Raw genomic sequence first — 21,328 nt, 5'->3', positions numbered from 1 at the left:
TAATCCTTATTAAAATTTTTTTTTAAAGTGGATTTTTTTTTGTTTTGCTTGACAGTGGTTTTCGGTAATTTTTTAAATTTTTTTATTCTATACCAGATCGGCCTGGTGGACCTTACATGGTTGACATAACCGTTATATTATATATATATTTTTTATAAGTTGATTATGGGGGTATAGTCTCATACAAAAGACACCCCTAACTATATACAATGTTATTATTAAAAGAAAAAAATAAAAGAAAATAAATAGATAAGAATAATGCTTCTTAATAAAAGAGGAAAGTAAAATTAATGAAAATAATGATATTGGTACACTTAAATAAAACAAACAATTGGCCTCTAATAGTAAACAGTTAATTTGAAAAAGGGATAAGAGAAGAGATAAAAAAAAAAAATAAAATGAGTAATAATAATAAGTAATATAGAGGTAGTGTAACTATGAATTAATAAATATAAAATTTATAACAGAATATCCTGCAGCAGCCTGGGCTTCAGTCTTCGGGTTGAGGTTGGGTTTCCCAGGTTGTAGGTCACTGCTCCTTTAACTGTCGGCAACTGGGAGTGGAACTTCATGAACCGTTTTTTTTTTATGTAATCCTCTAATGACTCCATATGTAATTCGCGATGCAATTGGCTATTTCTTATGAACCAAGGAGCATTAACTACGATTCTTAGGACTTTATTTTGAAAAGATTGTAGTTTTTTCCTTTTCGTAAAGGATGGCGCTCCCCAGACTTCACAGCCGTACATCAGCAGTGGTCTGAGAATTGTTTTAAATATAATAACAAGTTTTTTCTGGGTTTAGTTTGAAATTTCTGTTTAGGATAGGATATAGCATTGCTCACCTTGCATAGTTTTGAGTTAGTTTGATGTTGATATGGTGATTCCAGGTAAGGCGGCAATCTAGGTGAATTCTCAGTATCTTACTGTTTCACTGGCAGGATTCCATTTCACATTTTTACCTTTGAGGATTAGATCCAGTGGGTTTTGGTGGGCGTTGAAGAGTAAAAACTTTTGAATTACATTTTTCAATGTTCAAGCTAATCTCCATTTAGTGAAATATTGTTCTAGATCATTAAGGTGACTTTGCAAAGTGTTACTAGCTATTATTATGTCATCATGTTGAGAGAACACAGCTGTATCATCAGCGAACATAGCTATGGAGGTGTGTGTGGACTGGACAATGTCTTGAAGGTAGAAGTTGAACAAAATGGGAGAAAGGACTGAACCTTGTGGAGTACCGGCATGGATTTGTCTAAGGGTTGAATTTTTGTTATTAATTCTGACTGAAAAAGTTCTACCATTGAGAAATGAGCTCAAAATATTGTATAGGTATTTTGGAGTGCCTACTTTCTGTAGTTTATATAGGAGACCTCGATGTCAGACCTTATCGAATGCTTGTTGGAAATCTAAGAACGCTACCAGGGTGTCTCTTTTTTTCAAATCCACTAATTATAAATTCCGATAGTCTTGCCAGTTGGCGAGAAATGGAATGATTGTATTGAAAACCGAATTGAAAATCAGGAATAATTTCGATACTCTGACACAAAAAATTGAGATGTTTTTTTAAGATTGATTCCAGTAATTTTCCAAAAATGGGTAATAAACTGATAGGTCTATAGCTGCTGATTTGTTTAGCGTTCTTAACAAGCTTGTGAATTACTATGAGTTCGGCTTTCTTCCATGTATCCAGAAAGTATCCAGTACGAAGGCAACTGTTAAAAATTGACGTGATAAAAACGACAGCTTTCCTGGGTAACATTTTGATTGCTATGACTGGGATCAAACCATGGCCAGGACTTTTCTTTACCTTGAGCTTTTTAATCAGGTCCTAGATTTCTTTTGGGGACGTGAATTTAGGTGGGAGCTCAACTGTTGCGAGGGGGAGATTTAGATACTTGTCAATTTCATCAGTGACTAAATTCAGACTTATTTCTGTGTTTGAGAATGTTTCCTCAAAGAAATTAGCGAATACTTCAGCTTTTATGGCATCACTGGTGATGAATTCATCATTGTCTACTAGACTTGGAATTTTTTCACGTTTATCCAATAGACGTCACATAATGAATGATCCTTTGGGTCTAAATTTTCCACATATCCCTGATATTTAGAATACCCCCATTCATCCAGATCCTTTTTAGTTTCATGTTTGAGGTGGTTTCATTTATTTTTGTGAATAGGGTTTCTAGCGCGCATCCACTGTCTCCTTGCGTGATTTTTTTCTTTAATTTTTAGCAGTATTAATTTTGGGCAGCAGCCAGAAAATGTTTTTCACCTTAAATGGAAAGGTCGTACAGTTGCTTCATGTAAACTGTTTGAGACCGACTCATTTAACGTCGTTATACTTTTACCTATTTCTTGAGCGGTAGGGAAATTTTTTTTCAGTTGTAATTTTTCATCGTTTCCCTATCGATTACTCCATTAATGAGGGATTTTTTCAACGTTTCATTGTTTATCTCAGTTGAGAAATTAATTAATACAGAAATATGGTCCGACTTTAAAGCTGTAATCACTTGAGAAGAGAGAGGAAGCAGTCCAATTCCACTCCTTCGCCCCTCATGGTACAAAGAGATCAAAAAAGTTCATTTTATAGAGATTCGACATCAACCAGAACGTTGAGGACATAGCTGCAGAACTGAAAAATCACTTTCCAGGGTTCAGAATGGCAAGGAGATTAACTAAGGACCATGGTGATGGCCAGCAGCGCTCTCTGGAGCTCATCCAGATCATCACGGACCGCACTCTGAAGCTCACAACCATCCAGGCACTACAGGCGTTAGATCATGTTCGATTCCGGGTTGGACCTTTCAAGGACGGATGCCCTGCGTAATCCCGGAACTGCCAACAGCATGGTCACATAATGAAATACTGTGACCGGAAATGTGTATGTCCGAGATGTGGAGAACCCCAACTTCTAGCACAATGCACATTAAGTGGTCCTCCTAAATGCACCTATGCAAGGGCAAGGTCGGACACCTGGCGACGTCTAAAGAAAGTCCGGTTCGGCTGGAGCTCCTGAAGAAGAGTCGGGCCAAGCGAGAAGTGGCTCCACCAGCACCGACGCTAGTGCAGTACAGAAAGCCAAGCCGACCTGTACAGTAAGACATCGCCTTCTCTGAACTGATGGGAGGAACACCAGCTACGAAGAACCAGCAGCCTGTGTTTATAGAAGACCTTGGTCTGTCTCACATCCATGAAGCTATTACTGCAATGAGCCTGCTTATTGTCCTGGGAGACGTGAATGCCCAGCACACCACCTGGTTGTGTAGTAGTAATCCACTGGGTACCTACATCACCAAGATCAGGCTAGCTCTCTTCCTCCTGGGAGTGCACACCTTTAGGCGTGTGTCTCGCCACTCGTGTACCTCAACCCTTGACCTGCTCCTGACCAGAAATATGCACACGGTCATGGATTGTCAAGTATTACCCTACGCACCATCGGACCACAGGCCTGTACTTTATACTTTTGAGGGTACGCCTGCCACACCACTGGCAAGCAAATGCCTACTCCATAACGCTGACTGGAAAGGATACAGGTCGGGAGTTGCTGAAGCACTACCAAAAATTGTACAATATCGTACACCAGAAGCATACCAAAGTTCTTCCCCCTCCCCAACGCCATCAGGAAGCCACCAAAGTATATCCTCACTCTGATTGGTCAGCGAAATAACCTGCGCACGTGTGATTGTAGCTTAAAACCGGTCATCAATGCGATGACTCGGCAGATAGCTGCACCCATGCATGACCAGCTCCGGGGGACTCATGATGACCATCGATAGTTTTGGAAGCTGGTCAGGAACTTTGTCACCAAGAGAAGGACTGTACTACTTACTGCTGGGAACGACCTGTTGACGTCTGGGGAGCAGGTTGCCCTCCTGGCCTCAAGCTACGCAACGAAGGATGCTGAGCGGATGTCTAATGGTCCTACACCACTTGGGAGGTCACCGAGTCCAGTTGAGAAGCCCATCTTCTCCACCTTCAGCCAGCTGGAGTCGGTACTACGCCGCACTAAGGGTAACAAGGCGTCTGGGCAGGATGGGATCCTAATTGTACTCATAAAGATGCTTCCCAGGAAGGGTAAAGCCTTTCTGCTGAACATTTTTAACTCGTGCATACGGATCTCTTACTTCCCAACTGCCTGGGAACATGCAATTGTGGTGCTGCTACTCATGCCGGAGAAGAAAGGTGACTTGCCTGAGCACTACCGCCAGATCAGCCTTCTCTTGCACATGAGCAAGGTCTTTGAACGGCTCCTACACCACCACCTTATATAGCACCCAGAGGCAGTAGTGGCAGCCTATGCAGATGATATCGGGATCTACGCCTCCAACATGCCGAAAATGCTTCTGCTACCATCCTAACTGCACTGAAGAGGGACGGCATCAGGGTGAACCCTGCGAAGACAGATGCCTTTGTCATATCCCTTCAAAAGGGCAAGAAAGGAAAACTCCTCAAGCGGTTCATAATGAACAGCAATCTTTTCTGTTCAATACAATGGAGAGGAAGTTTTACTTTGATAAAAATTTTGGAATCCCTTCTACTTCTACAGTTTTATTCATAGCGATTAGTACATTCTTGTCATCGGCACCTTCATAAGCAAAAAAGTTACTAGTCATTTTTGTAAATTAAATCCTTAATCTTTTTTTTTTTAATTTCTTGGAAATATAAAATTTGAACTAATGTCCGTGAGGTTGGCCATTATATTAAAATATACCTTTGATTAGTACTAATAATATCAAATGTAGGTTTGACTTACACTACTTTCGTATTCACTATGACACTATAAAATAAGCTTATAATGATTTACAACAAATGTGTTCTCATGTCATTAACAAGTGAAATTCCCTTATTTTCAACGTTTTCCATAAAATTCTCTGACTTTTACAGATTCAAACAATTTCCTGACTTTTCCTTCGATTACAGGTCCAGAAGACTTATTTTCAAATTAAATAGAATATTTACTACTGTTCCAGGAAATTTCCTATCGCAATACTATAATGTAAAAGTTATTTTCCATTCATACTAGAAAATATCCTATAATAATATTATGAGCATATTAATTATAGCAAACCTAAAGACCATATGTCCACTTCAGGTCCATATAAAAGACGAGAGATAACCTCAGGAGACATCCAATAGGGTGTACCAACCAGAGATTTCCTCTTCGGAAGTTCTTCTGACACTTGAGCACAAAATCCAAAATCGGATAGCTTCACCTAAACAATCCATTTAACATCATTATTGCAAACATCATAAATAAATTTAAATTAATCCATAGACATTAGAGTGATCAGAATAAATAAAATACTAGGTAATTTTTAATGAAATAAACATTGCGAAACTAAATAAATGTGTATTATATAATTTCAAAAGAACTTTACTAAATTACTTAAACTTCTGAAAAAAATCTTATGATCACGATCCTTTCTAAACATAATCTCTCGAGAAATAACATTAAAATTACTGACAATAAAATCTGTTCATAAAACATAGAAACTGTTTTAATGGACAAGAGCTGAACCAAAGGCTTCTTTGGTCTGGCATTGAACAGAGTGATGGATTAGAGATTTGGGGGGAAAACATTGATAACTACTATGTTATCCTATATAGCTCAGTTAACTGAATCATTTTGACTTCACTTTTTTTACCGGCTGGTGAATCAGGCAAAAGAGCTGTTTTTGGTGAATAATGATCACTCACTTTCTCAGTTATAAAATTTTTATTAAGAGGAGAATGAGAGTTCATTTCAGTAAATATTGATCTACACCAAAGAGTCATCCTTCAAGGAAATAGTGTCTTTACCCACCTCTAGATCTTACTAAGAGATTCTTTTACTAAATATTAAAAAATAAAATAAAATAATTGAAAGGAAATAAATATTAATTATTTTACAAATCATTTCAATTAATAATTTTGAACAAAACACTCACTACCGACAAAATTGTCAATGAAAAGTAATATTTCAGAATTTGAACATCACCCACAGCAAAAAAACAAACAACTGAAAACACAATGTAACACAGTGTAACATACCCTGCCATCTGCTGCAAGAAGGATGGAATCACTCTTTATATCCCTGTGGATAACACCCTGGGAGTGAAGATAGGACAATGCCTTTAGGCACTGCTTGCAGACCGTAGCAATTTGATTTTCATCCATCCTGGCATGAGTCACAATATCAGTCAAAGCTCCACCCTCCAAGTATTCCATAACTACCCACAGCTCATCACCGACCAAGTATGATTCATACATCTCTACAATGTTCGGGTGGTGGTAATCCCTCATTATGACAACCTATAGACAATATATAAAATATTAAAAGCAGGATAATGATAACAATTGGAACAATCATAAATGTTAACTATTATTAATATTATATTTATTGCCATTCGCTAAAAAATAATATGCCTATAATTCAATATTATTTTTGAAGTTATGAGGTAGCGAAGGACAAGTGATCACTGCTTCCAATGAAACTTTATTTTAGTGTTACGAGGTCGACGAATATTAGACACGAGTCCAAGGATTCTTGCTAATAAAGGACGAGTGATCACTGATTCCAATGAAACTTTATTTTGGTGTTACGAGGTCGAGGAATATTAGACACGAGTCCAAGGATTCTTGCTAATAAAGGACGAGTGATCACTGATTCCAATGAAACTTTATTTTGGTGTTACGAGGTCGAGGAATATTAGACACGAGTCCAAGGATTCTTGCTAATAAAGAACCAATCCTTCAACCTTCCAAAGTACACCCATTATAGTATACCCAAAAAAATTGTAAAAACAAAAATGCATAACTTCTCAAAATTTTATCTGAATTTCTGCTCTTCAATCACATATCAATATTTTTAGGATTCTATGCTTTAATATGGGAGAAGTAGTTCGAAACAAAGAAAAACTTCAAAAATTTTTTATTTTATATCTTTGGTTCTAATCGGTTTATGTAGGTATGGTTTGTGCCAATTTGGTAGTTTGTTATTATGTGTTCATTCGTATTCTGAATTTTTAATCAAATTAATTGTTTGGAATTAAATGGACTGTATACTGATAATTGATTAATAAAAGCAAACTTAAAAAATAAATATATTATGATTAGTCATACTCACTAGATCAGTAAATAAGGTTTTTTTTTTAAATTCTATACAATACTAATCAAGAAGGTACTACAAATTATAACTTTTTAAATATGACACTTCAGATATTAAATTAATAAAAATAAAATGGATTTAACCTAAAACAGTTAAAAAATTTAAATCAACCCAACTAGTTTAGTTTAACATTAAACCAGACCTCAAATAAGAGCTCACCTCATTGAATAGAAGTTCCCTCCTTTGCTGCTTCCTGAGGTCCATCTTCTTGACAGCGACCCTACGGCCAGTAGCCCTATCAAGGGCAGTACATACAGTTCCAGTTGACCCTTCACCAATCTTTTGAAACTGTTCCAATCGGTCACGGGGATCTCCTGGATTCACTACCAGCTCAAGTGTTGCTCTGAACTGTTTCATATTTAAAAAAAGAACTATTATCATACAATATTTAAATACTTTAATACACCAAAAATGTTTACCTTTACTAAGTAAATATAAATCATTATTTTTTTATTTCAACTTGTAACCCTTTTTCTAATGTGGAGCAAAAGTCAATTAATTCATAATGAGACCCATTATAAAATAATACTATATATCTTTGGGTTGGTGGTAAAAGTAATAAAGTCCTATTTTTGTCATCACTAGATTGCTTTAATCTCTAACCCAAAATGTCCTTTCACCAATTATTTGTATCTAGATTGATATCAGTAACATATTTTTCATATATCTAAAGCTCACATACTCCATAAAAAGCATATGCCAATATATAGATATATTAAGAAATTATTCTATATATTATTTTTTGGACATGAGTGTTCTTCAGTTTATGTCTAAATACAATACTTATAAATCTTCACTATTAGTTTTACGGGAAACATGAACTAAGAAACTCCATACGATTTTTTTTTTTTTTTTTTGCTTTTTCTTATAGATTATAACTTTCTGAAACCAGAAAAAATACTAAAAAAAATCCATTACGACAAGTTTTTTGTAAAACCAAAGTTTATGTTCTATTTATTAATCCCAAAATTCTGACTAGGTGAAGGTAAAAGACTCAGAAATATAAATACCTAGCAACTAACACATATATACATGACACTGGTATGATATTCTTAGCACCCAAGTTTAAGATCTTTAGAGCCCTCCTGAGTCCTATAATTAGTCTGAGTATCTTAAAATAAACTAATTTTTACACATTTTCCTTTTTTTTTTTTCTTCTCTAACCACTATACAAATATATCAATGTTACTAACAGACATTTTTTTATCACACTCCAATGCCCATAACACTTTTAGCTAGTTGCTGCTGTTTTCTAAGAAACACTCAAATAATTTAACAAAATTTACAAAAAAAAAACAAAAAACTTGAGGTAATGATTTATATTGAATTCAAAACATAAATTAGAAAAGAACTTATCTGAATAGAGAAGAACAAACCCTAAAAAAGGCCTGACATTAACAGAATCAATGTTTTAGCTATTGGGCCTAAATGAACATTAGCTATTGGCATAAATATCACCTTAACTAACTCCTATATAAATGTCCAAATTCGTCAAAATTAAACTGATGAATGATTTGAACAAACCAACTATGAAAGGGAAAACTTGGATGGATTTGACAAATCCAATAGGTATTAAAACAATATCCTATTTCTCAAAATACAACCCTGACTCAGCCTAACTCTTAATATAATACAAGTGAGAGAGAAATGCTTTATTCAGCCATGCTGCCCAAATACATTGGGTTGCTACATCAAACAGCATACCAATCAATCCATGATCGGACATAAACAAACTCATACATTATACATTCACATGTAATAACAATAAGTTTTTTCTTATTTTTTCACTTTTTCCTAATTTTGCCCTTCTTCCTTCACAATCAATACCAGTCTACAAATCCAAATACCACAAATATTAAATACATTAGTATTATAGTTACAAATATTTTGTTTTATTTTATTTCATTGATTTTACTCCTGTTTTCTTTCTTTATCAACTTAGCAATTTCATTGCACTTAACAACTTTATTCCATTAACTGGACAACTCTATTCTCCCTATCTCACTCTCTCAGACCTCCCATTTCCAGTGATTCACTTTCCACATTTGATTCGTTAAACAAATTAATCATCAGACAGGAATGTAGAGATAAACCAAGGAGACATAATAGTCAGTCATTGCACTAGATCAGTTTATACATAAATTAAAAAAAAATTATAAATATACAAATTTAGGAAAAAACAAAACAGAAAGTCAGTTAAAAGAAAGAAATACTTTGCCCATTCACCCGGTCATAGCACCGCAGATAGCCACTGGAACAGTACACTGACACTCATACATTTACATAGATTACAGCACACTACATTTACCCCCACACTATAGAGCAAGGTCAATGACAGTACACACCCTAGGGTCACCTCCCATACATAGCCACCCCGGATGGTGGAATGTGTCAGAAAGCTATGAGGAGGCAATCCCACTACATGACTCGGGGGAGTGGGCCTATACCCTATTCATCTTAAACCTTATCATAAAAGAAAAGAGCTGTATTGTTTTTAAGGAACTCGACACGGCGTAGAAATCGGTTTTTTTGACTGGCAACATGGAATGTTCGTGGCCTGAACAGGAAGGAGTGCGAGACTCGTGTGGAGGGAAGAAGGCCAAGAGGAAGACCACACATTTCCTGGGAAAAGAGTGTTAAGGAGGCATTCAGGAGGGGGGATATGGACTGGAGTAGAAGACAGGAGATGGTCCAAGAGCGAGATATCTGGTCCAGCCTCTGCAAATTGAAACCTCATACTATACAAGCAGTAAAGGGGATAAAATGATTATGATTGTAGTAATTATATTGAGCTAACTCATAGTGGTACTGCTCCTGCCGACGGTTCCTATCTGCCTTATTAGCTCTCTGCGGATTCGATACCTTCCCTGCACCCTTGTCGACCATTTCGGTTTTATTCTTTCTTCTCATCTTGTAGAATTTAAAGGAAGGGTGCTGTGGGCCCGGCAATTTGGTGCTAATATTTTTAAGAAAATTCAAAAAACTGCCAACTGCTTTGTTGAATTCTTTTCCTTTTATAATATCCTAAAAGATAATCGACCATTTACTTATTTCTGATTTGATATGTTCCCTCTCTCCCTCTCTGACTTCCTGACCCTTGTAATATTAAGTAAGCCCCTTATTTTTTGTTGTTTGCCTCCCTGGGATGCTTTATTTCTATGTGGGTCCCAAGGCCTCTATCACCCTTAAAATCTAGCCCACAGATAGGACAAACCTTATCATTTGTCTGCAGAGGAGGATCTTGTTTGACCTGTTCTATTTCCGTCTCCTCATTTGTCCATGGAAACGCAGGCGATGTTGGGAAGACATCACCCATTGATAACACCTTGCCCAATACTCTGCCCTCCTCATAATTTTTTCACCATCTCCAGTGGCATCCGCAGACATCACAGAGACCACCATTGCTTCCTGAACAAGGCCTCCCGATCTTGGAACCCATACTGTTTGTCCAATTTCACTTTTCCTGGACTTTTGCAGGTCTGAACTCATGTCTCTTATCTCACCAATTTATTACCAGACACCGGAACCAATTCACCTGCATGGAAGACCCATTAAAAACACTATCAACAGCATATACTGAATCTCCTAATTTGTAAACATGGAGACAATAATATCAAATGCTGAAGAAAAAAGGAAAAAAAAAAGATGATTAAGAAAAAAAAAATGATTAGGATACACATTGGTGATACACGGAGTTGGGCTCCTCCGATGATAGACATTGGTGATCCGATGTCTTTGACCTTAACCGCCATAGCCAGCTGGCACTAAAGTGGGAGGCAGGAAGTTAAAACCCTCCAACTGATAATGGCCCCGCCATGGTGTGGCTGCTTCTCTTCTCACTAACCTTCAAAATCCATGCCCGATTCATATAAAACTCAACAGATCACTTCCTTGCCTCACTATCTTCCCTTATGCCTATTTTCAATCAAATCGGACTAGATAAACTAACTCATACACGAGGACAACGTGGAGCTGATGTGTAGCTATCAACAGCCAGAGCCGAACTCCAATTTATATAATTTTAAATTTTAACTAAAAAAACTTTTGCAAATGTTCATTTTGAAAGAATGATGAATAATTATTTTACATAGTTAAGGATACTTTATATTTAAAAAGGAAACAATACCTGTTCATGGGAAATCCTCTGCTGGTCTTGGTGCTGCTGTTTAGACAACAACTGTTGCTGTTGCTGTTGCTGTTGCTGCTGCTGCTGCTGTTGCTGTTGTTGCTGCTGTTGAGGGGTTTGTGGGGCACCATTTTTGTTTAAGTTTTGGTTTTGGTCGGGCAGTCGCATATTTTCATTCATCTGATAAATAAAAAATATAATGAATCAATAAAACAAGTAACTATAGTCCACATATTCAATAAGTGCCTTAACTGCAACTACAGTGCTATATTCCTCAGGAATGCAATTCTAAATGTAATGATTAATTTTTTGAGAAAATACCTGAGCATTGGTAATTTCAATTTCAATTCTCAGCATTTCTGAGATACAGCGATCAATAATTTAGTGAGTGAGTGGTATATCAACAAATGTTCAAATTCTAGATCCTAAGAAAAATTAATTTAGAAATATAACTGAAGGTTTTCAGCAATGAGGATGAAAATATGTTGGTATGGAGTAAAAAAAAAATATTTGCTTGGCTAGTTTCCGAAAACATTGTTTTTGCATATGAAAGTTTAATCTTTGAGATACAATGTTACTACATAAAAACTAAGAACTCCTAAAAATAGATATTGGTTGTTGTCATCCCAAGCCAGACTTTACGATAAATCAAATTATCATGGAGACCAGCATAGAGTAGTTATAGAATAAATACTAGTACTAAAGTAAAAATCTCAGCTGATTCAGGTTTTATTAATATAATTGTAGCTTTGCGTTGTAAATAATTTAATCATTTTTCTAACGACTGGCTATAATTTTTCCAGAGATGTATAGTGTTTGAATTATTCAACAAACTAATTTCTTTTTTGTATTTTTAGATATTAGAAATAATTTTATACAAATAACTTGAAGTTGGAATTTTTCAAAACCAAACCTTCTTGCACACCAAAAGTATAAAGGGAACCACCATAAGGAATTATATTAATTTATAATACCTTGTAAGGCATTATAAGAGAATATCATTAATAAATAGTATTGCCCATCATGGCAATAGGTAGTTGACTGAACTTCATTCACTAGGGTGTTAGTAACATCCAAGATATTAATTTATTTAATATTTGTTAAAAAAAAAAAAGCATGAGATGAGATAAAATTTATGAATAATTCTTCCTGATAAATATATTCAATGAAATCTGTTGTGAGAGATAATGGCGAGGCTATAATGATGCCATATGAAACGCTACCCATCTCACTTTTTCTTAAAATATCATTACTGATAATTACACATAAACCAAAATTGTAGTACAGACTAACAGCTAATTATTGAAATAAAAATAATACATTTATTTACATAGTAATAATGCACTTGAAAAAAAGCCAAATGGTTATATGCAAAGGATTGTTAATAAAAGCTTAGGAAACGAAGCAGATTAACAAACTGACAACCAAAAACTCACTTTGTTTAAATGTTGATTCGCCTGCATTGTCACCATCCTATTCGTAATCGAATTAGTTTCATGAGTGGTTATCATGTTCCCAACCATACTCTGCATTTGACATACCAATTTTTTACAATAATAATTTACCACAGATATGTAATATTTATAGAATCAAATTTAGAAATAACAAAATTAAAATTTAAGACCGAGTGACTTTACTTACAGTATTATTGTTGCCATTAGTGATAAGAGGCGGATGATAGGGCGGAGGAGGGGGCCCTCGCCAATCAACTGGAGAATTGCCACTAACATTCTGTTGGAGAAAAGGTAGTCAAGTATTAACACTTCAATGTACAAGATGATTTTGTAAATATAAACATGACATAATAAAAATAAATGGATAAAAACAAATCTGACTATTCAAAAATGCAATTATAACTATGTTTCAATAAACATTATCTAATCAAACCAGATTAATCAATTACTTTAAAATCAAGTTAGCTAGTTTTAGACAGAAATATTAAAAATCAAAGAATTAAAAAAAAATCTTTTTTTATTTTTTTAAAAATAATATAACAATATTAATATAAAGGTGAAAACTATTCAGTAATTAAAAACTATTTAAGAGCTATAAAAAAATAGGAATTTAAATATTTACCTGGGTGTGTGGCATGAAGAGGACCTGCCCCTCAGGAAGTGGTGGAGGGATATTAGAACGGGGAGGTCTTCGATGCCGAGGTGGACTTGAAGATCTCAAGCTATTGGACCGAGCAACATTTGAAGTCTTAGGAATACCCTCATCAGCTCTGCCAGATGAACATTTACCCTCACCTCTTACAATGGTCTAATACAACAATTTGAATAAATAAATTTTCTGTTTATAGATGAACAATGAATGAATTTAAAAAACTTGTCAACAATAAATTATAATTGGTGATCACTTAAGCTAAAAACAAAAACTTAATTTGAAAGAAATATGTTTCTAATTATCTTGTCAGGTTGGAGAAAAAAGCTGTTAAAAATAAATAGTTTTAAGGTACCATTTCAAGGTACACTAAGCAGTCTCAACAGATTTAGTTTTAACTTTACTACCTAACAGGTCTTTTTTTTTCTATAAAAATAGATTTCAAAAAATAAACAATGTGCCAATATGTGACACCAACGTGCCAACCAATGTGCTGAAAAAGTATGTCTTGATCTTGACACAAATAGGTTGTCACCAGCAACTAACACCTGGCTTTTATGTGGCAATACGTTGGTGTCACCGGTTATGAAAGTGCTAATTAATTTCAACTAATATCTTCTCTATAACATCATTTCAACAAACCTTGAGATCGAGGATTTCAGTTGGAGTAATTTCTGAAGGATCCACAAGGGGAAGAGGCCTGTTTGTACTTTTCAAGATTTGATTGTTGCCGACAATTGAGGCCCATTGAAGTGGAAGGCCGACAAACTTGCCTTCTCTCTTATCAAATCCGGTATGAACACGATGTTCAAAGTTGGTAGGAGGCGAAATTTGCGGCTTCTTCTTTTTCTTGGCAAACATATTCTTCAACCTAAAACAATATCATAAGTACTAGGTCCTAAACTATAGATGGTTTCACACAATGATTATTTTGCCAAATACCATTAATTAATCGTGTAAAATAAAATAACCAACAAGTTTTTTTATTATAACAGTCAATATTCCAGCAAATCACATGTCAACGGGTATTAGAGTTCCTAGTCTATAGACATTCCTCTAGCTCTGAAGATGGATTGCATGGTCAGGCCAGAATGATAGGTATCATAATAAGAGAAAAATTAACAATTTGTTATGCCTTTTATTTTTCACCAGACTGATCCCAAAATAATTATTAAAAACCATGTTTGATTTTGATCTCGCCAGTACCTAAATGAAATAAGGAAGAGTAGAAAATTCGTAAAAAGGAAAGTAGAAGATAATAATATGAGTACATATTGTTGAGAATGTTAAAATATTAGAGAATTATAAAATATTTATTTAAGTTTATAGATTTTGAAACTGAGAACTAGATATTTCTTTTCTTTTTATTTAAGTAGAAAATAACATATTTACATCAGTTAAATTAAGTCAAATGACCATGTTTGACAAAGTTACATTAATAGACCTTAAAACAGTTCACACTTTTTCTTATTTCTTCTTGTAACTTATCATTTAAAATATCTGACCAAACAATCTATAACTATTTGCCAGTTAAAGTATAAAAGGTATATTGGAAATATTGGGATATTAAAATCTTTTTGTTAAATATAGATCATAACATTCTTTATGATTACAAAAAAAAAAAACTATCCAATTCCTACTTGATGAGTAATGAAAATCAAAATACTCAAATTCTAAAGAATGGAAAGCTTGGAGGTGTAACCTTGTTGCTTGTATGAAAAGGGAATGAAAATACAAAAATGGTATTATACAAACCTTTATTACAATGAATAAAGGCTCTGAAATGGAAATAAAGAATTGAATGGCATTGGCACAAGACGAGGACAGATTAAGAATATTGCTGCAAGAAGTCAGGAACCAATCCTACAGTGATAATGATGAATCAAAAGCTATCATGAGCAAATGGTTCACTAAAAAAGTTATAGAATATTAAAATTTATTTAAAATTGACCCTTGAGAACATCAGGTAAAACCAACTTACATTATACTATTCAATCAAATTTAATGAAACAAATACATGTTAGATGTAAGATACTAAGAAACTGAAGCATATTTCATCAAAGTTAAGAAGTACTAATACAATTGGAATAAATTTTATTGTTCTTTAAATTGTTTAAGCATACTTTAAAAAATTAATAATATAATAGCACACATTTCAATGTTTTTTTACTTAATGTAAGCTGTTAAACGTAAATAATTTCTTTTTCTATCAAGCCAAACCTATTCAATTAATTTATTAAAATTAAAAGTTTAAATCACTTTACAAGATTTTAATTGGAAAGAAAGATCGAGTCTAAACAGATGCTAAAAACAGCTGTTAACACTTTAGTATTTATCTGGTAACACAATTATATCACTCAGTTAAAGACTAGAAATAGTTTCATATGTTAGTGTTCACAGGTGAGGCATATGGTAGCAAAACAGGCTATCTGGTATTGAAGTTATTCATAATATCAATTAAGTTATGCTAAGTGATAGCTGGTTCAAAGTAAAACATGATAACTGACAAAGATGGCCCCCTGTCATAGTCTGTTTCTTAATGATATGAAAATTTAATCCAATGCTTTCAATGTCAGTAATAGTTTTGACAAGAGTTCTTTTGGTGATGGCAATGCTGAAGATTCGAACTATGGTTTCGTGTATAAGTGCAAACAAATTAGATCTAAGTTATTCCTGAAAAAAAAAAAAAAATGTCTATTTGAAGTAAAACATGGTATATACTGTACTAACCAAGTTTTACAACCTCTTCGTCATTTAACCTACTTGACAAAAGTAGATTTTCAACTTTTATTTCTTAACTATGAGTCGAGTATGTGATAACTAGACTTGGTAAAACACATACACAATGTGTAATTTAGAATCAACTAATAAATGTTTTGTTATATTCCACAGAATACAAATTTGTGTGAAGGTGGTATCTGCTGCAGTAACCATGTTTTACATCCACTGCCTATGTCATGACAGTACCTATTGTTATGGTAGAATTATCACCCTAGGCATGACAGGTGACAGTAAACGCAACAGCGGTGAAGCTACTGTTAGTTAAAACACTTTCACACGATAACAAATACTTGAAATCACATTAAATATCAGATACCATGTTGTAGGACAGAATGGCTCAAATATTGGAAAACATGAAATGTGCAAGTACCCCTACTCTATTATTTGAAATTATATCCAGAAACAAAATGGCATCTAGTAAAAGTAATTTTTTTAATATGCTCAAAATAGTTGAGTTGTAAATTTTTGTGATTTTAGTTTTAGTAGGTTTTAGTTGGAGATAAGTACCAATTATTATTTTTTAACTGAAAAATTAATTTACCACAAATTTTGATTATGTCAATTACCATGTTTTATGACCCAATGTCTCAAGTGTGTGTATTGCAATTAGATGTTCTAGATCTGTAGTTTAAAACTAGATCTTGTGAAATATTTCTGAAAAATTATGAATTTACAATTATGATTATATATTGAAGTGATATTCTACATCTCTTATTAAATAAAACCAAAAAATGTTGACTGTTACCAAAAACAGAACAGAAACATTGTAAATTGAACAACTATGTATCAACTATTATGAAAAATATTAAAAGGATTGATCAATATTAATAATCTGAAGAAAACATTGTTATCTTAATGATATAAGAAAATACATATATTTTGTACATAAAAAATCATAAATTATTTGATAAATATAAATTAAAAATTATTTACTACTAGCTGACCCGACAATGATTCGCCATTGCTATATTTGAGGATGAATATAAATTTAATGAACACAATTGATAGTTTTGATTAGTATTATTGTATTCAGTTAAAATTAAACATTTCCATACACTTTATTATTATGATTTGGTAAAATAAATTAAACCAATATGTGCTATAAGGAACAAAACAGATATTTGTACTGTTTGTAACTATGATAACATAAATACTAAGAGCTAACTTTGTTGTTTAAAACTCATATTTCTCCCTTATCAGGGTATTAAATCTAAATTTTGTTAACACAGGTTGAAAGAGAAAAAATTTCTTTTTTCAGAATAAAAATGAAACCAAAATTCGCTATATTATCGTTATCACTGGTCTAATTTAGGTGATTTTTTCTTATTCTTAAATACAATTAGATTATCTAAGATATTGTCATGTATATACTCATGAAATATAAATAGTTTTTAATTAATAGCTCACACTATGCTTTAATATTTGTACTACATTGAAACAATTCAGACCAAAATGTAAAAGATTTTTTAGGAGTGAAAAAAAGTTGATATTCATTTTTAGCATATCAAGAAACCCTTAAATAAAAATCTTTGAAAAAAATTTTATTATTCACTAAATGATGGTTGTTATCTTTTTGTTCTATAGCCCTGATGAAGACCTGTAACTCAGGTCGAAACATCGGCATGAATAAATAATTTTTTTGTTATGTTCTTTTTTCTGAACCCTTCTCCCCAACAATCTTCTCCAATTATTAATGTGTGGTCTACTATCTACACCTCATTATTCTGAACATCAATAATTAGCAATTGAAATAATTTTATAATGATTAATTTATAATAATAATTTATATAATATAATATAATTATAATTTTTTAATGATATAAATACAGTGCAGTTGATTTTCGAAAAATGATCATGATCTAACAGTGAAATTGGTATTTGGACAAAATGTATATTTGGAGATAATTTCGGTCTAGTTGTGAAGTGTACACACATCTTTGTTGATTCTATTATTATGGATGTAATACCTGTTCTTTATATTTTATTTCACACTTTTGTGCAATCATGAAATAGTGTTATAAAACATTGAAGTGATTAAACCCTTCGTTTAAATAAAACTATCCACATTCTTCTATTTAGCCCAAAAAGGATGAGTCAAATGGAGTATCTAAAGCTCAACACAACACTAATGGTATAGCCAACATTCTAAAGATCATAAAAAGGAAATGGCAGGATTATTCCAGGGCTAATAAAATGGAGTCTAATGAGGAGTGTGTATCTCAAACCTCAATAAGTCTAATATTTTTAATTTTATAGGAGACCAAAAAAATGTAAATTTATGAGGAAATAAAGCAGTTTTTTCCTGCATCTATGGTATTGATAAATGGCCTGTATGAGCAAATCATTCAAGTCATAGATATAGAGAAGAATTTAACTAATAACAAAGCATATTTAAAAAAAAAAAAAAGATTTTTCAGGAGTGGTTTGGCATAACTTACCTCAAATATAACTTTACAAAAATAATTTAAGTATAGCTGCCACAATTTTAAAAACAATAAATTAACAACTCAAGTTCAGTTCTAGTTGGTACAAAATGTATACAGAAATATGAAAAGCATTTAAAAAAATACACAAATAACTAACAATAAGGATTAAACTTAAAGAACAAATACAAATAATATTAGGTTGATTAATCACTTATCAACTTTATGAAAGTTAATATAACTGGAAATTAAATACAGGAAGAAAAAGGCATGAGATAGAAAATGTGACAAGTTTGAGGTAGGGAGAACACATTAGAAGCCAAAGTTCCAAGATTTAACTTAAATTCAAAAGAATTCCTGTTTTTTTTTTTTTTTTTGTGTTTTTTAAATCAGAAACATGTTATATATAAAAATTGAATAGAATTAGGTAGAGGAAAAAGGAACAGGATTAATGGTATGGACATTCACTGACTATCAGTAAGGACAATGCTTCAACAAAGGAGTTAAAGAAGTGTTGTCAATACAAGGATGGAAATAACCATATATAAATAATTTTAAATAGCTACTTTTGTGAGAGAATACAAGAAATCCTCAGTAAGAGTTCAAGTCAATAGTTCATGAGTTTATTTAATCTAGCTCATATTCAATACAGCCCAAGAAGATACCAATGAACATACAACTGAAAATTTCAGTATACTAAGGTTAATTAAAACTATATAATTAGTGATTTTTTATAACAAAATCCATACCATCACAATAAATTTTAAACATTTAATAATCTGAATTAACTACACAATATGAAATTATACAATTTGTATCATACAAATATAACTGAACTAAATATCATCAGAATAATTGAACAGGTAAAAAAAAAAATTAGGCCAAATGAGGAACAAATTCCTAGATGTTTTCAAAATTGATAGGTAAACACCAGAGGGATAGAGCTTACACAACAAGAGAGTATATTGAGTTTTCATTAACAGACTGAGATGGCAAAAACTGATTTGCAATGAGAAATGGATTTTTGTAATTCATTAAAGATTTATCAGGGACATAAGGAGCAATCCATTACACTAAGAAAAAAAACATAATTGTAAGTACTTACATTGACACTACTGTCATTTGACTATGTTCTAAATGCAATTTTATTCTATTTATAAAGATACAAATGTCTCAAAATATTTATCAATATTTATTATTGCTTCAGTAATCCCAAAATACTCGAATGATCAATAAATGTAGGTAGCTTCATGATAATCAATAACAAAATCACCAGGGAATTATATTTTTGTTAGAATCTAGACTTGGTAACTAAGACATTAATTAGACGAGTATATGGTCAAATTTATAGCAATGAATCCTTTTCTTTTCTATTTTGAAGATATAACTGCCGCACCAGAAACAATGTCAGATAACTCAGTGGTCACCATCTGTTGACGTTTGCGATTAGCTACAAGTGCTAGCTTACTCGTCATTTCATTGGCATTTCTAGAAGCATTAGACATGGCTGATATTCGCTGGGCTAATTCCACAAGATATGTTTCACACAAAGCAAAGTATAAAAGGACCACTTGAGAAAATTCTAAGAATGAAGGAAATTCTTCATGTTCATACTCATAAGAAAGAATTGCTGTGGTAGATAAAATAAAAGGCATTGAATACACCCATAATGATGAAACATTAAATTCAGCCATGTTTTTAAACAATGGAAAAACAATGTTTCCTTGCATATATGGATCCCCTCCGAAAACACGTGACACAATTTTACTTGCGTCTGAAAATGTAGGAGCAGTATGGCCAATTCCATTCACTACCATTGAAATTTTCGTACCATATTCAAATGATAAAATAAACTTTGACTTTTCACCAAGGCAAACTATATCAAAAGACTTGTTTTCCTTTAAGTAAGAACGGGCAAACTTCAGCACCTGACCACAAACTTTTGTATGCATTGCACCACAAAGACCTCTATCAGAACTTACAGCCACTAATGTAGTATGTGGCACAGCTTCTTGCACTTTAAAACTAGATACAACATAAAAGTGCTTTGCAGCTTCTCCAAGATGTCGGGATAGCTTTAATTTCTTTTCTGAGCGGGCAAATTTGGATGAAGACACAGATTTCATAGAGGATGTGATTTTCTGTATATTTTTGACAGCACTGATATGCTCTCTCATTTTCTTCATACCACCAGACATGTTGAGTGATTTGATAAAACTTGAGATAATACAAAGAAATTACAATTAAAACAATTTGAAAGTAAATAGAATTAGTATCTTGACAGTCCATACAAGTTAGTAAAAGACAATTCAAAAACTTTTCCTTTGCCTTTTGAATGTATATGTTTACATACCTCAGGTAAAATCCTTCAAAAGTGCCACACCAACCTCACGATTCTCCTTAAAGCTGGATGATTCCAAAGCAATCGAACTTTCATCACGCACTTTTCAAAATCACATAGAAGAAAACTTATCACCACAATTAATAAGACTAACGAAACAATGTTAAGGCCTACTTGGACACCATAGACAACAAACAACACCAATAAGACGAATTCCAGTTGGGCCTCAGTAATGCCAACACGAGGATCTTAACATTTTCAAGTGTATAACTAGCTTTCCCATAATCTCACTGTTGAAAATTGAATAACATTCCACGGTTATCGAAAAAAATAATAAAGCGCTAACTCATATGATAATAATTACAATATTTGTTTAAAATATGTAACATAATAAATCAGATAGGA

General features: G+C 33.1%; 2 protein-coding genes across 3 annotated transcripts in view; both read right to left on the bottom strand.

Annotated features, from left to right (window-relative positions):
- mbt (serine/threonine-protein kinase PAK mbt) overlaps nt 1–21,286 on the bottom strand; it is a 26,852-nt gene extending 5,566 nt beyond the window's left edge. The window contains exons 1-9 of one of the 2 annotated variants that reach the window (XM_014436915.3): nt 20,936–21,285; nt 14,021–14,249; nt 13,352–13,537; nt 12,917–13,006; nt 12,712–12,801; nt 11,276–11,455; nt 7,309–7,497; nt 6,033–6,293; nt 5,071–5,215 (exon numbers count right to left, since the gene is read on the bottom strand). In XM_014436915.3, coding sequence (XP_014292401.1) covers nt 5,071–5,215; nt 6,033–6,293; nt 7,309–7,497; nt 11,276–11,455; nt 12,712–12,801; nt 12,917–13,006; nt 13,352–13,537; nt 14,021–14,239 — 1,360 coding nt within the window. In that variant the 5' untranslated portion in view covers nt 14,240–14,249; nt 20,936–21,285. Of the gene's footprint in view, nt 1–5,070; nt 5,216–6,032; nt 6,294–7,308; nt 7,498–11,275; nt 11,456–12,711; nt 12,802–12,916; nt 13,007–13,351; nt 13,538–14,020; nt 14,250–20,935 lie in introns of both variants that reach the window. The other variant, XM_014436917.3, reaches the window with a different exon arrangement.
- On the bottom strand, nt 19,754–20,940 carry LOC106691208 (ATP synthase subunit gamma, mitochondrial). Its single transcript, XM_014436913.3, has one exon. It carries the CDS (start codon nt 20,778–20,780, stop codon nt 19,953–19,955), a length of 828 nt encoding a protein of 275 aa, XP_014292399.1. The 5' UTR covers nt 20,781–20,940; the 3' UTR covers nt 19,754–19,952.
- Nucleotides 21,287–21,328: the final 42 nt, after the last annotated feature.

The sequence above is a fragment of the Halyomorpha halys genome, unplaced genomic scaffold, assembly GCF_000696795.3.
Source record: "Halyomorpha halys isolate HHAL.00 unplaced genomic scaffold, Hhal_1.1 Scaffold2160.1, whole genome shotgun sequence".
In the NCBI taxonomy this organism is placed as follows: domain Eukaryota; kingdom Metazoa; phylum Arthropoda; class Insecta; order Hemiptera; family Pentatomidae; genus Halyomorpha; species Halyomorpha halys.
Note: the sequence above shows the minus strand (reverse complement) of the source record. Positions and strands in the feature narration are given on the sequence as shown.

Excerpts from the sequence above, each read along its gene's own strand:
- LOC106691208 (XM_014436913.3), bottom strand. The coding sequence starts at position 20,780 with ATGTCTGGTGGTATGAAGAAAATGAGAGAGCATATCAGTGCTGTCAAA.